Source organism: Thalassophryne amazonica, chromosome 6, assembly GCF_902500255.1.
Source record: "Thalassophryne amazonica chromosome 6, fThaAma1.1, whole genome shotgun sequence".
Taxonomy (NCBI): Eukaryota; Metazoa; Chordata; class Actinopteri; order Batrachoidiformes; family Batrachoididae; genus Thalassophryne; species Thalassophryne amazonica.
Window position 1 is genome coordinate 34,549,606 of NC_047108.1, and position 17,050 is coordinate 34,566,655.

General features: G+C 39.5%; 1 protein-coding gene across 2 annotated transcripts in view; it reads left to right on the top strand.

The window, feature by feature from the left end:
- The window catches only part of otud3 (OTU deubiquitinase 3), a 51,693-nt gene that overhangs the window by 32,816 nt on the left and 1,827 nt on the right, over positions 1-17,050 (top strand). For both annotated transcript variants that reach the window (XM_034171967.1, XM_034171968.1), the window contains exons 4-7: positions 7,157-7,269; positions 8,840-8,962; positions 13,286-13,415; positions 16,450-16,625. In XM_034171967.1, coding sequence (XP_034027858.1) covers positions 7,157-7,269; positions 8,840-8,962; positions 13,286-13,415; positions 16,450-16,625 — 542 coding nt within the window. The remainder of the gene's footprint in view (positions 1-7,156; positions 7,270-8,839; positions 8,963-13,285; positions 13,416-16,449; positions 16,626-17,050) is intronic.

The following is a 17,050-nucleotide window of genomic DNA, read 5'->3' on the forward strand; positions in this document are numbered from 1 at the left end:
CTTGTTTTTGGTTTGGTCAGCGTAATGGTTAGTAGTGGCAGTCGCGGTGGTGGACTAGCTATGTCTTATGGCATTAGATAACATACCTGTCCATGAGCATATTGAGTCACAGTTAAGAATTCTGTAGGTCACTGTTTCCTAGTACTGGTTCTTAGGACCCAAAGTACTGCACAGTTTCCATTTGAACTAATTAGAGAAGATCTGCTCAGTCAGGTGTGTTCAGCTAACCAACAGCTGACTGAGCAATGTTCTGTTGTCTTGAAGACTGTGGTGAGTTATAGCTTGGTGAGAGAGAGAGTTTATGTTCGCAGCTCTTCTGGGTACAGCATTTTCCAGAGTATGTCACACCAGAATACAATCCGCAGGAGTAGTAGGTAAAAAAAATGCAATTTACATTCCAGAACATACTGTAATTGACGGCTGCCCCAGAGGTGATGCCCCACTGGTCATGGGTGATCAGTTAAACTACTAGTCCTGACAGGGCTGGCAGATAGCTCATTGGTCTTCATCACTGCACAAAATCTGGGGCTATGAGTTGCTGTATCTTGGTTTCAATGGAGTGGCACCACTGGAAACGGATTGTACTCTTGGGGGAAGATGCTGGAGACCTCTACAGAATTGTTGCATCTGTAGATGTGCCCATATTGGGAACTCTGACCGCACACTTGTTGTAGCTTCATCAAGGATTCAGTTGAGGTCTTGCAGTGTGGTGTCTGCATAATGAACAAGACTACTGTCTGGCTAGACTATGATATTGCACTTGTTTTGCAAGAGATGGCACACAGTCTGACTGGAGGACTTGGCAGCATGGACACAACTGATGATGTGAGAGCTCTGCTGCAAACAGACCCTGAATGTTGCTGAAGATTGTTTGAGCATCTGATACAGGAGAAGGGTTTTCATGTGGAAAGCTCATACTATCTTAGACATGGCAAGTAACGGCCCAATTCTCATGTAGGCGTCTGCTGTGCTGTCCTGTTAGGCTGGCTAAGTTGAGCAGTTAAATGATATTGATTCTCCTGCCGGGATATAATACATCTACAGTGCCAGGGTTCTGGTGGCTGGTCTTCCAGTCAACTGCGAGCCACCAAATGTCAGTCTGATCACAAAGGCAATGACACAGCTGAGGGCATGCAAATCTCTGGTATTGGAGTTGAACTTCTCCAGGTGTGTGGAAATGCTGTTCTCCTGACATTGTAAACAATGTTTTCAGTCTTGGAGACTGGTAACAGCAATATGGAGTTGAAGAAAATATTTGTTCTCCCACTCTGTGATGGAAAAAATGACCGCCTCGGCTGCAACAACGACTGGGGTATTACACTGTACTCTCTGCTGGAGAAGATGCTTGAATGGATTGTTCTTAAGAGGATTCAGTCCCAATTATTTTGTGTTTGGTGACTGCAACAGTTTGACCTTACACCCAAGATAGGAACCATTGCCTGCATCTCAGCTCTGTGCACCTACTTTTTTCAGTGCTGTCGTCAATTGGGTGTTGGGTAGAGTTGTGGAGAACAGCAGGTTAGTTGCCTTTGTGGCTGAAGAACGGCTTACTGACACAGACTTCATAGAGCATGCTGTGTTCTGTGCAAAATCATTGGATACCCTGTTTTCAGCACTTGAGAAGCTGAGGGAGGAGATGGAGCGTGTGATTTTGTGATTGTCCTGGGTCACAACTAAGATCCAGGTTTTCAATGACTTTCTAGACTCAGCCATCAGAAATGCCATCTTTTAAAGCCACATTCTGCACTTTATAACAGCAGCAGTTCATCTCTGCAGCTTCCAAATACACCTGTCGTTGTATCGCATGTTGATAGTCAACCTAGCGCTAGACCTGCTACATGATTAGCTGTTGTTGCATCAGTCATTCCGCATTAAATCACCAATTGATGTGATTTTGAGTGAGAGAATGAACACCTGTTTTTTTTCATGTAGTGAGCTTGAAATGCTACTCTGGTGGTGACATTTAAAGCGTTTCTGTGAAAATATCGAATGTTTTATTGAATATTTTTCTCACTGACATGACTGTTTGTTTGTTGAATGAATGAATGAATTTTTATTTGAAGCGCACACACACATACTTAACAAAAGAATCTCTCATAATACAAAACAAAAGAAAACAAAAACTCAATTTCCCAGTTTTGTGCGGCCGAAAGGGTGTAGGCTGAAGCAAAAGCTTATAACCGCCCCCCCTTCACCAGTTGCTATATATGCATACAACCCCTGGCAAAAATTATGGACTCACCGGCCTCGGAGGATGTTCATTCAGTTGTTTAATTTTGTAGAAAAAAAAAGCAGGTCACAGACATGACACAAAACTAAAGTCATTTCAAATGGCAACTTTCTGGCTTTAAGAAACACTATAAGAAATCAGGAAAAAAAAATTGTGGCAGTCAGTAACGGTTACTTTTTTAGACCAAGCAGAGGGAAAAAATATGGAATCACTCAATTCTGAAGAAAAAATTATGGAATCATGAAAAACAAAAGAACGCTCCAACACATCACTAGTATTTTGTTGCACCACCTCTAGCTTTTATAACAGCTTGCAGTCTCTGAGGCATGGACTTAATGAGTGACAAACAGTACTCTTCATCAATCTGGCTCCAACTTTCTCTGATTGCTGTTACCAGATCAGCTTTGCAGGTTGGAGCCTTGTCATGGACCATTTTCTTCAACTTCCACCAAAGATTTTCAATTGGATTAAGATCCGGACTATTTGCAGGCCATGACATTGACCCTATGTGTCTTTTTGCAAGTAATTTTTTTCACAGTTTTTGCTCTATGGCAAGATGCATTATCATCTTGAAAAATGATTTCATCATCCCCAAACATTCTTTCAATTGATGGGATAAGAAAAGTGTCCAAAATATCAACGTAAACTTGTGCATTTATTGATGACAGCCATCTCCCCAGTGCCTTTACCTGACATGCAGCCCCATATCATCAATGACTGTGGAAATTTACATGTTCTCTTCAGGCAGTCATCTTTATAAATCTCATTGGAACAGCACCAAACAAAAGTTCCAGCATCATCACCTTGCCCAATGCAGATTCAAGATTCATTACTGAATATGACTTTCATCCAGTCATCCACAGTCCACGATTGCTTTTCCTTAGCCCATTGTAACCTTGTTTTTTCCTGTTTAGGTGTTAATGATGGCTTTCATTTAGCTTTTCTGTATGTAAATCCCATTTCCTTTAGGCGGTTTCTTACAGTTCGGTCACAGACGATGACTCCAGTTTCCTCCCATTCATTCCTCATTTGTTTTGTTGTGCATTTTCGATTTTTGAGACATATTGCTTTTAAGTTTTCTGTCTTGACGCTTTGATGTCTTCCTTGGTCTACCAGTATGTTTGCCTTTAACAACCTTCCCATGTTGTTTGTATTTGGTCCAGAGTTTAGACACAGCTGACTGTGAACAACCAACATCTTTTGCAACATTGCGTGATGATTTACCCTCTTTTAAGAGTTTGTTAATCGTCTCCTTTGTTTCAAATGACATCTCTCGTGTTGGAGCCATGATTCATGTCAGTCCACTTGGTGCAACAGCTCTCCAAGGTGTGATCATTCCTTTTTAGATGTAGACTAACGAGCAGATCTGATTTGATGCAGGTGTTAGTTTTGGGGATGAAAATTTACAGGGTGATTCCATAATTTATTCCTCAGAATTGACTGAGTCCATATTTTTTTTCCCTCTGCTTGGTCTAAAAAAGTAACCGTTACTGACTGCCACAATTATTTTTCCTGATTTCTTATAGTGTTTCTTAAAGCCAGGAAGTTGCCATTTGAAATGACTTTAGTTTTGTGTTATGTCTGTGATCTGCTTTTTTTCTACAAAATTAAACAACTGAATGAACATCCTCTGAGGCCGGTGATTCCATAATTATTGCCAGGGGTTGTATATGTACATTCATAACAACAATTACCAAAAAAGAAAAAAAAAGACAAGAAAGACAAGCAGAGATGATATAGATTAATCAGTAAACTAAAATATCTGAACACAGCAGAACAAACAGCAGTATAACGCACAGATAAAACAGAAGAACAGTAACAAAGTCAGTTAACCTAATTTTATCGTACTATAATAAGTAATTATATTGTTTTTATAAAGTCTTTTCAAGCCAGCCAAAGTACCAGATAATTTAATACTATCAGAACAGTTATTCAAGATTTTAACACCTTTTACGGAGACACAGTGACTTTTTACAGTAGTTCGAATCTTTAAGCTGTCAAATACTAATGTTCCTCTCAGATGATAACAGGACTCCCTCATTTTAAACAGTTCCTGGACATGTTGAGGCAAAGGTTTATTGATAACTTTATACATGGTCTGTATTGTAATATAATCAACCAAGTCCCAAAATTTAAAAATGTGTAAGCAAACAAGCAAACAGTGGGTTTGTTGGCTCACGATATGGTATTTTACTTATAACTCTTATAGCTTTCTTTTGTAACAGAAATATTGGGTATGTGTTTGTTTTATATGTGTTTCCCCAAACCTCAATGCAGTAGGTCATGTATGGGACAAGCAATGAATGATACAATGTAACCAACTAATGCTGGGAGAGGAAGTATTGTGCTTTATACAGAATCACAATAACTTTTGACATTTTGGATTTAACATAATTTATATGAGTTTTCCAACTTAATTTATCATTGATTAAAAACGCCAAGAAACTTGGTTTTGGTTACTATTTCAGTTTCAGCATCATTCATCAATACGTTTGTGTAGGTTCCTGGCTTATTTCCAAATATAATACATTTTGTTTTACCCAAATAAAGTGATATTTTATTTGAATCAAACCAGTATTTACATTTTTGTGGTTCCCTCTCCATCGTGTCCAGGAGCTGTCCCAAATGATTCCCACTACCAAACACAGTCGTATCATCAGCAAACAAAATACATCTCATAGACTTGGAAACCAGGCAGCATAGTGGCTTAGTGGTTAGCACTGTTGCCTCACAGCGAGTCATGGGTTCAATTTCTGCCTGTGGTCTTTCTGTATGGAGTTTGCATGTTCTCCCTGTGTTTACGTGGGTTTCCTCCGGGTGCTTCGGTTTCCTCCTACATCCAAAGACATGTCCATGGGTGTCCGAGTGGGTGTGAATGTGTTTATCATTAATATATAACAGAAACAGTAACGGCCCAAGGACTGAACCCTGCGGCACCCCACATGTAATCCTCAAAAATTCAGACTTTGTCCCCCCAAAATGGACACACTGATACCTGTTGCGTAAATAGCTAGCTATCCAATCAAGGGCCAGCCCTCTAATACTGTACTTCTGTAATTTGTCCAATAGTAAAGTGTGATCTATGTATCAAATGCTTTCTGCAAATCAAAGAAAACTCTTACAGTGTGTTTCTTCTTCTCTATTGCAGTAATATGATTTTTTTCTAAAACAGTACTGCTGTTCACTGAGTATCTGATGTTTAGTTATGAAATTGTTCAACCTCTTTACAAATATCTTTTCCAGAATTTTTGGAAACTGTAGGAACAATGAGATTGGCCTGTAGTTTGAAAAGACATATTTGTCACCAGATTTGAATAGTGGTATCACCTTAGCTATTTTCATTTTGAAAGGAAATTTCCCAGTCATCAATGACAAATTACAAATATAAGTCAAGGGTTGAACAATACAATCGATAATTTTTTTTTTTTTTTAATCAAAAAAATATCAAGGCTGTCACTGTCAGTTAATTTTTTTTCCTTTTAGCCTATGAACTATGTAAATAATTTCATTTTCATCTGTTTCTTTAATATACATTGAATCCAGAGTTGTATTAATTGTTTTGCTGTTGTCCAAAGAGCACATTTTTGAGGATACAATTGAATTTGATAAGTTTTTACCCACATTAACAAAATAGATGTTGAAATGATCAGCAGTAACTTTATTTTCTTTTACAATTTTGTCAGCATCTGTATGAAAATAAGATGGATAATCTTTAACAATTTTTTCTTTTTAATGATTTAATTTAAAATCTTCCAAGTGCCTTTAATGTTGGTTTTATTTTTTTTTCTCCAATAAATCGCAGTAATACTGCTTCTTACACGATCACATGTTTAATTTGTTTTTTATATCTTATATTTTCTTTCATCTTCTTTTGTTCTGAATTTTATAAACTGCTTGTACAAAAAAAGTCTTTTTACATGCATTCTGGAGTCCCTTTGTAACCCGAGGTTTATCTATTTTTTTTTTTTTTTTGCATTTTTCCAGTTCTTGGCATAAACGGGCAATGTTTGTCATACAAGTTGGAAATAATGGAAATAACTAATTCATATGATTTATCAATATCCTCACTATAAATATCACACCAATCTTGATGTATTAAGTCCCTTCTGGGGTTCTCAATAGTTACTGCCTGTGGTGTGTTATTGTTTTGGTGTGTTGGTGTTGTTTTATAGCCCAGGACTAATTACGCTACAGATCAGAGTTTACAAAGTGCAGTTGAATGCCTTATGACATACTGTCTAAGATCCAATTGATTTGTAAGTGGACATGACACAGTTGCTCCCCTTTGCTGCAGCAAATCGAAGCTGCCTTGTTGTGGACCCCAAGATGCATGACATTGAGTCCTAGTTTAATCACTTCCCTTCTCTGTTCCTCCTTGGGAACAACCGATGAAGAAACCACAACAACCAATGGGATTTCACTGTGCCCCCCTTTTTTTATTTTTATTTTAAGAGATCAGTGGGGGCGTGTCTGGGTCACCATTTGATGGTTGATGGGTATATCAGGAGCAGGTTTCTGATGATGAATCTGCCAAACAGAAGGAGAAGAAGAAGAACAAAAAGCAGGTGAGGGAGGATATGCAGGCAGCTGAAACAGGAAGATAGGGAGGACTGGGTCAGACAGAGATGCATCTTCTGTGGTGGCGCCCCTGAACAGGAGCAGCTGAAAGAAATATCAAAGTAGCTGAATATTGATGGCGTGCGCACACACACACTTTAGCATTACTTTAGTATGGACCAGCAGAAATGTGAGTTTCTGTTAAAAGAACAATTTAACAAATGAGTGTGATTCTGCCAGTTTACAGCCTTTAAAGTTGAGGTCATACCATTGTGTTGACTTCACTGATACTGATGTTTCAAAAGAAAAATGTCTGCTTGTGACTAAGGAGGGTAATGTTGTCTTATGAGTCATTTTCTTTCTCACCAGTGTCCAACCTCTCAGAGCCTGGTACATTTGCAGGCAATGACGCCATTGTGGCTTTTGCGCGGAGTCACCAGGTGAAAGTGGTCATCCATCAGCTAAACGCACCACTATGGGAGGTAGGGCCACCACACAAGCTAATCTCTCACTGTACGGTGAAATCTAAAACCTTTGTAGTACAACATAAGAAGATATCTTCTGTCCACACAGAATGCTTATTCTAGAATCTGAATGATATTTCAGTTGGCTGATAATATCAGCTGATATGAACCTTTCACCAAACATATCAGTATTGGCATTATTTTTCCAGATATTTAAAGTTTTATTTTACCAAATAATGCTGAAAAACAAGGGCTGTTGGAAATGGTGTCATTACATAGTTTTTTTTTTTTTCCCAACAGAGGGCAATCCAACAGCATTATTTACAGTGCTGTCCATCATAGCTGGGACCCCCCACCCTTGGTCACGCTAGCCACAAGAGACAGAGGCAAAGCAACCAGCTGCCACTCATTTTCATTCAGAATTGGCATTTTATAGAGACAAAAGTGGTTGCTGTGCTGCCTGCTAGGTGGGGACAAAATATATGAGAAGTCGGTTTTATGCAAACACTGAACTGTGTGACACAGCGACCGCCAATCTGAGTGAAGACAGAGTGACATGTTGGTTGGCTGTTGGTTATTTTTAGTTATTTATAATAAAGTTCATGTTTAAACTGTAAAACATCATTGTGATGCCATAAGGGTTTGATAATGAAATGTTATGAATCATTGCTAGTTTTTATGTGTGTACGTGATTATTTGTTTTTTAACTCTATAATATTGGTATTGTCCCCCCTTTAAAAAATAACAGTGGGGCTCTACTTGTTTCTCTTAATTTGAACAGATATGTAAAATCCATGTGAGTCACCACTTCACCTTTGCCCTCGTGCAGGTGTGGCAGATTGAGATGTTGATTAAACTGCATGTTGCTCTGGTGTCCCGTGGACTGGTCACAATAAAAAGCCACTCAGAAATGGACAGATCGGTGGGTGGGTGGGGGTGGGGGGGGGTCTGTTATTAATCACTGAGCTACAATACAGTTTTATGCTGGGCTTCGGATACTGTATGCATTTTTGGGGTGGGGGTACAGCAAATCAAGATCTCGGATGCACATTTTCTCATGCAGTGACACATCTTCACGTGGAGTTGATCAGGTTATTGATTGTGGCCACTTTTCAATTGATGTGTGAAGTTGCCGCCATATATTGGCAGCTGTTGGAACACTGCACATGCTGTTGTACACGTTTATCCACAGTATCTGATACATGCTGGACTGGTGGCATATTCGGTTTCAGTTTCCAGGAATTGGTGCACTGATCCTTAGACCATTGGACCATGTGTTTATGATGCACTGTCGGGCCAATACAGCGCATGAAAGGCACCACGGCGGGCCGCAGAAACTCACCACATTATCTCTGTGGATTCAAATTGCCATCAATAAAACTCTCCTGTGTCACACACCATGGAAGGTGAGCGTTTGTCTCATCAAGTAAGTTATGACAACAAACTGTGGTCAGGTCAAAACCCTGTAGAGGATGACAAGCATGTCTGCGAGACCGTTTCTGACTGCAATTCTTCAGTTGTGCACACACCCTGTGGTTGTGTTTCTATTTTTGCTCAGTATAGTTAAGTATGTTGTTTGTTACTCCAGATAAACGGTGCTGAGAAGCAAGTGTGCAGAGAGCTGCACATCGCCTACCGTTACGGGGATCACTACGACAGTGTGCGGTGCACTGGAGACAACTCTGAGAGCCCTGCTCTGCTCCGCATAGAGGTATGTGCTGTTTTGTTGGCATCAACCAGGTACCTTACATTAAAGGCTGCAGTAAAGTCAGCAGGGCAGTGTGCATGCATTTCAGATTCTTTCGTGACGTTGACTACCAGAATGTTGTGATTGGAGATGAAGGCAGGAGAGAAACTCCATTATGATATAATGCCCCCCCCAAGGCATATTAGTGCAATTAATTGCCATTAGGTGAGTCATTCCGTGTCAGATAGACAAAGATTTTGAACAGTAGCTGCATTCACCCGCTGCAGCTGCTCTGGTTTCTGTAAGCCTGATCCTGTTGGCTCTCAGAAGCTATGCATGGTAGGTCCTGGTTATTACTTGGATGGAAGACCTCTTAGGAATACCAGGGGCTAAGTGTGTTTCAACATCCTCCTCTCTGGCACCTCCACCACAGACTCCAGCTCCACCCCCAGGACAGAGCCAGCTCTTCTGGTGAGCTTGTTGAGTTTGTTCATGTCAGCTGCCTTCAGCCTGCTGTCTCAGCACACTATAGCATAGAAGAGGACCCTGCAGACGACTGAGTGATGAAACATCTGCAACATATGTGTGCAGACATTGAAAGATCTGAGCCTCTTGAGGAAGAACAGTCTGCTCTGATCTTTCTTATACTCAGCATCTGCATTTACAATACAGTCCAGATTGCAAATTGCAATTGAAATTGACATCAAAAGCTTGAAGGCTGCAATATAGCTTATACAAAACATCCATGAATTGCAAATTTGAATAAACAGGCTCTTACATGCTAAATGTCTGTTATTAGACACTTTATTAATCTGTCTTTCAGGGAGGAACAATTAGCTCTTTTATTAAGGTGCATATTTGTCCCAACATTTAGCTAAATATTTAGCTTAATGTTTGTAAATATTAGGTTAAATGTGTAAATACTTAGCATTGACTAATCTGCAAAACTTTTAGGTAAGACAAATTTGATAATGTAGTGCTTGCCTTTTTTTTTCCTCCCTAATTTTTTGTCTTCATCTGTGGGTCAAAAGAAAATCTAAATTTAAAATTTTCTAGCATTTCCATGCCAATGAAATCAAATGCTATTCTTTTTCTCCATTAAATAAACCATTTAATTATGAAGATAAGCTGAATTTTAAATTTCATTATTATTATTATTATTTTGTCAGTGTACATGACAATGAAAAGAGAGTTTCCAGCTGCTGGAAAATTATTGTAAAAATTGAATAACACACACTCTTGTCAGCTTCAAGTCACTTCAGCTAGTAATGTGAACGCAGCTCCACAAGTGGGTGAGATTTGAACCCGTTGCTACACCCTGTCTATCTGCTTTCAAACCCCTTCTATTACATAAACTAGCTACCTGCCTCGTTCGCTGGATGATCCGCAGAAAGTTTTGGTTCTGTGCTGCATCCTAAGTGGACTTTGCTCTGCCAGAGAGGAGACAGTAGAGCCGGACAGCAGGGTCCTACTGAGTGGAGCAGCGTGGAAATGGGGAGCAGGATGCTCCTTCTGTTCTGTGCACCTCAGCACGCAGGGGTGCCTGCCTGCAGCTGCAGGGTGCAAATTTACCACTTCCCCACACAGTGATATGATAATCGCTTTGCGACACAGGATGATTTTTTTTTTTTTTAAGTGCTTGTGCTGCCGCGCTACACCCCCCCATGGCACATTGGGGGTGCAAAGGGTCATGAAAAAATACTGCCCCAGACTGCTGCCCAGTTTGCCCGTACCAAAAACCGCTACTGGGTGACCATGAACAAAAAATGGGGGCAGCTGAAAGACAAACAAGTTGAATTCTCAGTTCTGAGTTTGTTCAGTTTTCTTTACAGAATGACATTACACCAGGCGTCACCAACCCTGCTGATGGAGATCACCTGCCCCGTATATTTTCCAACTCTCCCTGCTGCACCTACTGCTGAATAACCAAGTCAGCTGTGCTGAGCCAATCGAGCTAGGAAACATTAAACCTGACTAAATGGCTGTGGTTGCAACAGGTACATGTGGAAAACATGCAGGGCAGGTGATCTCAAGGAGCAGTAAAGATGACCCCTGCTTTACCCATTACACAGGCCTCTAAAGCTGGGAGGCCCACTTTTAGAAATTCCACTTGAAATTATTGTGCATTAATAGCTCTTCAGTAGATCTTCAGAACTATTTAAGATAGCTATGAAATTTTAGGACCATGCACACACACGTATGAATGAATGTGTGTGTGTGTTGTCAGGCAGTTAAATTTGATCAAATGAATTGCAAGCTTTGTAGTTTGTTTAGATTAACTGCATGCATAATTTAAAACCCTCAAATTGTGAGGCGTACATTGGAAAAACGCGACATGCTCAGAAATGTAAATGCAGTGAAGAAAAACAAGTACAGAAATGTTTTAAAACAATCTGATCCAAGTGCTGCACATGTGCTTAAATCATTATTTATTTCCAAAGTAATGATATTTGGCATTATTTTTCATTGGTGCTATAAAAAAAAATATTTCTGGCCTCACACTGAGGTTCACAAAACTACCATGAACAGAATGCTGACCGGGTCAAAGGACATCGGGAAGTGTGATTACCTCCAACAACAAAGTGAATGGATATAATGTTGAAGATCACAGTCAGGAAGAAAATGGGAAAAATCCCTATCCTTGAACATTGAACGAATATTCAGAAATTCTTAACACTGTCAAAAAAGATCATATTTCTTTCATATTTGATCTGGATCTGATCCGATTACAGATTATTTGGCCATTTAAATTTACATTGAAAACCCCATTTAATGTATATTTTACATTATATCTTAATCAGATGTGCCCCAATCACACTCATCTTTGAAAGTGAGGTGTGGACTGGCGCACACTGTCGTGCCAGAAAGCATTGACAAATTGTGCATAGCAGAGATAACCAATATTCTGTGAAAATCATTTGAAAAAGAATTCAGAAACTGAAAAAGTTGAAAAAAACAAAAACCTGGCAACACCACAGAAAACTTTGATTCAAGTGCATGAACTAAATACATACTCCTGACATTTGATCACATCTAATTTAGCTTATGAAAAATAACTTGTAACAGGACTTTGACCTTAAAAATTTTTTCCAAGCTAAAAATTTTGTGAATTGGAAACTAGTGTTGGTGGAGGTTTGTGCTCTAGCTTGTTTTTATAAATGGACTGCATTTATATAGCACGTTCATGGTCAAAGCACTTTACAGTGATGCCTCGTGTTAATACATCTCATGCCATGCAAGGAGATTTTCTGGCCTCACAGGGATTTTAACAGAGGATCCTCTGGTCACAAGCCCAACACTTTAATCCCTTAATCATCATCTCCCCATCTGTTAGGTAGGAACTCGATGCCAGTGTTTATAACAGTTATCACCAGACAAAGACTAAAGCCCTGGTCACACGGCACACAGCGTTAGCTGAATGAAGGAAAAAAGTCATAAAGCCACAAATCATTGAGAAAAAGTGGATGAATGAGCCTCGACTTCTCCCATCACTGAAAAGCCTGTGAGTGCAGAGCGCATAAAAAGACTGAAAATAAAATAAAAACAAAGCAAATGGCGACCTTGACGCTGTGATCATTTCTGCAGCGAGTCTGTGCTGTCCACAACCACCTGCAGCTGCGTTGTCTTGACAACAGGTCTGTGTTCACTACAAGAAAGTGTGCACGCACATGCACGTTGAAGCCAGAGATGGCTGCAACGTGTGTAAATAGTTAAAGCAGTTGATCAGACATTCTTGCCGCTATTGTTTCTGTATGACGATGCTTTTCGTCCCACACATGGACGAGTCACGTTCAGCTCGTCGGATCTTCAGTTATTGATCTGTTCAGATATCGTCAATGTTCGTGCAAGATGTTGGACTTGGGAAGTTGGACGACAATCAGACGGAACGCTGACTGTATGGGAACTACGCAAATAATGAGGCACCGTCAAGACAGAAAGCAAAACGAAATGCAGACGAATTGAGATTTTTCAACAGTTTAAAAATTCTGATGAAGCGCCAGCTACAGGACCGAAGCTGGATGACAGTTAAACGATGTCTCCGAAAGTCAGTGCAAGTCCGAATTTCTTGTTTCGTTTTGGCCTCGGTGTGCTTTGTTAGTGCCGTGTGACCGGGGCTTAAGGAAACAGACATGTCATTCCTTGGTGGTAACTTTATATTACAGTAAACAAAACTCTCACACCCTCTCGAACCATAAAGTAGAGCAGCTGCAGCAGGACACTGAGAATGATCACAACAAACGTGTTGTTCTCTCACATGAAGGATGTGCTTTCTCACCCTGATCTAACTGTGTTTGCATGTGTATTGTAGATGTAATCCCACTGGTGTTTCCCAATGTTTGTTGGCAGAATCTGCAGAATTCTCACGGTCAGCAGCGGGAGTTTGGGGACGGCCAGAAGCACAAACAGAGAAACTCTTCTGCAATCTCAGAGGATGACAGTGTGATCCTGAGCTCAATCAAGAGTCGAGGAATCCAGGGTAAGTAAAGCTGTTACAGCGCTTACTGCTGCAGGACTCTGTGGACCAACCCCCCCCCCCCAAAAAAACATCCAAAGTATTTGAGTGCAACTTTGTCCCATCATGCATGATTTGTCTCTCCTTCAGCCTGGTGTTTGATTGTGTCATAATTTAACACTCTAACTATATGGAGTTAAATCCAGGCCAAAAGTTATGTCATCTGAAAAAAAAAAGATTGAAAAAATAAATTTTGAAACTGAATGAAACTGACTTGAAATTTTTTAATCACTTAAAATGTATTATTAAAATAAAATAAGTGTAAGATATATATTTTTCAGTTTAAATATACTTTTGATTCAGCTCTGTAATTATTTTAATCAAATAATTTATTTTCATTTTTTACTCTGAAATATATTTTAACATGTGATGTGTCATTTTTATCAGTTGCAGGATAAATTTTTCAGAATCAAATCTTATGTTTTTGGTTTCATATTTCTGTTTTTCACCTTCAGATCTTTTTTCACTTTCAGATCTTATTTTTTCGGTGTAGGAGGGCGTGGCTTCGATTGAGAGGGGCGTGGAATTGTGAGTGACAGCAGAGCAAACGTCCTCACATGATGTTGCTTTCAGGAAATGTAGGTACTTTGATAGATAATGACTCAACACTTTCTCTCCACTGTATTGTCTTGATACCTGTAAATAAAGTGATGCTAAGGTCAAATATGTCTATTACAAGTAATTGTAGACCACTCTTGGTCATTTTTGATGTATTAAAAACTGGAAAATATGCCAGATTGTAAAGTTTAACATCCAGAAAGACGTGTTAGATGTGTCTAAGCAGTAAATAGGCATAGGTTATCATGAGCTACGGCAATGCTAGCTGCTGCTCATGTTGTAGTCCTAAAAGTGTTCCCCTTTGAAACTTACATCTTCAGTTGTCATTGTCTATATTTGTTTGGTAATAAGTGTAAATGTGCTCACTCTGAATCTCATTACTTTGAAACCTGTGCAAGAAATACATAAACACATCTTTCTGGGTGACCCTACATCTCAAAAGTAACTCAGTTTTATGTTACTTAGCCTAATTTTCACTGCAGGTTATCTGTAAAGAACATTTCTTACCTGTGTGCCTGCACCTGCAGGTTGTCCTTGTGATGCCATCCGGTTGTTAAGTGTAATGTAGCGCATCATGTGATTTTCAACTTCCGTGTCCAAACAAAAAGGCGTGCTGTCATTAACATTGAGAACTGCACTGAGATGCTCTGATCAGGCTGCACTTAAACCGGTGCACACGGACAACAGCATTAACATCGCAACATGTTGTTGCGTTTGTTTTATGTAAAAATGCCAGAAGCTCAGGTAGTTTCTCCGTTATTTTCAATGGGAGTCGCTGTGAGCTGCGATCACTTCCTGTTCATGTTGTTCGGGGGGAAAGTGAAGTTTGCACTTTAACGTCCTGTTTCTTGTCCTTTACAACACTGTTTGTCCTCTTTGTTCCAGAGTACTATATATAAGATGTCTGAAATTCGGTTTGCGTTTATTAAATTCCAAGCAGGTTAAATGTAGCAGACACGGATCATTGGTAATATTTGTTTTAGCAAGTTTTCTGGGTCTCATGGATGCAGTTTCTTATTAACGTGATGAAAAGCATAAAAAAAATTACATTTTAGTAGTACAGTGGAACCTTGATTTATGAGTTTAATTTGTTCTGTGACCAAGCTCGTAAGCCAATCTGCTCATATTTCAAACAAATTTCCCCCATTGAAAATAACTAAAATAATTTTAATCTGTTCCAGACTTGTAAAACATCCCCAAATGATTCTAAATTATGAAAAAAAAAACAATTATTAACAAACAGACATGTATATTTTACCTGTGCATAATAAAATATATAAAGTAAAAGAAAAAAGTTTTATTAAGTGTTCTTACCTTAGAAACAGACAAATGCGGTTAACAGAGGCAGAGGGGGAGACGGGAGGGACGGAGGTTTGCGCACACTGTAAACATAAACTAAACTTAAACTGTAGATCCTTAAAAGGATCATACAGATGTAACTTTAATTGTAAACTTGCAGGTCTTTGAACCCGGAAACAGATTTATCACGTGATGCGTTACAACAGAGCTTAACAACTGGATTGTATTAATTCATGTGGCGATGTGGCGATGCGTTCACGGTCTTGTGTGGATTTGGGACACATCGGTTTTTATGTATAGGTGTTAAACTTTACAATCTGGCGTACTTTCCAGTTTTTATACATCAAAAATGACCAAGAGTGGTCTAGAATTACTTGTAATAGACATCTTTGTCCTTAGCATCACTTTATTTACAGGTATCAGGACAATACAGTTGAGAGAAAGTGTTGAGTCATTATCTATCAAAGTACCCACGTTTCCTGAAAGCAACATCATGTGAGGACTATTTGTGCTGTTGTCACTCACAATTCCACACCCCTCTCAATCGAAGCCACGCCCTCCCACGCCAGAATGGGGCCAGAAGTTTGAAACTGAAAAAATAAGATCTGAAAGTGAAAAAAGATCTGAAGGTGAAAAAAAGAAATATGAGACCAAAAAGATAAGATTTGATTCTGAAAAATTTAATCCTGCAACTGATAAAAATGACACATCACATGTTAAAATATATTTCAGAGTAAAAAATTTAAATAAATTATTTGATCAAAATACTTAAAGCTGAATCAAAAGTATATTTAAACTGAAAAATATATATCTTACACTTATTTTTAATAGTACTTTTAAAATGATTAGAAGATTCAAGAACAAACATTGAATTTTCAGTTTCAAAATTTATTTTTTCAATCTTTTTTCTTTTTCTTTTTTTTTTTAGATTACAAAACTTTTGGCCTGGATTTAGCTCCATATAACTATTGTGTCACTTCAGTTTTTCATCAACATAAGACTGACGTATTGTAACAAACGTGATGGTGTTTGTTTTGTAGTTTCTCTAAAGTAGTAGTAACAGCTCTGCACATCATGCTCTGCAACCGGGTTTGTCTGGGTCATGCGTCTCTCACGTGGACTGTTTCTGTGTCTGTCTCAGGGGATGAAGAGAACCTGCTGCAGCTGAGTGCAGCGACCATCAATGCTGAGTGGTTAGTGGGCTCTCTGCTGACTCACAGCCGGTGTGCGTCACAGTCCGCAGACTGTAGAGCCGCAGCCACAGACTATACTGATGCCAAACAGTCAGCAGATGGCAGCAACACACACACATTTAAGGTAACATCCCATTTTTTACCTCCACTGAGATTTTTAGGTCAGATCCCATCTAACAGTACACACACACACACACACACACACACTCATCTTCAGCTGCTTACTCCAGTTAAGGGTCACACGGGGCTGGAGGCTGTGCCAACAGTCATAGATCGTGACGCGGGGTACACCCTGTACAGGACGCCAGTTTGTCGCAGGGTCAGACATAAACAAACACATGCACACCTACGGACAATTTAAAGTTTTTAATCCACCTAACCTGCATGTCTTTGGATGTGGGAGGAAGCCGAAGCACCTGGAGGGAACTCACGGAAACACAGGGAGAACACGCAAACTCCACACAGAAAGGCCAGAGGTGGGAATTGAACCCATGACCTTCTTGCTGTGAGGCAACAATGCTAACCACTAAGCTACCGTGCTGCCCTCCA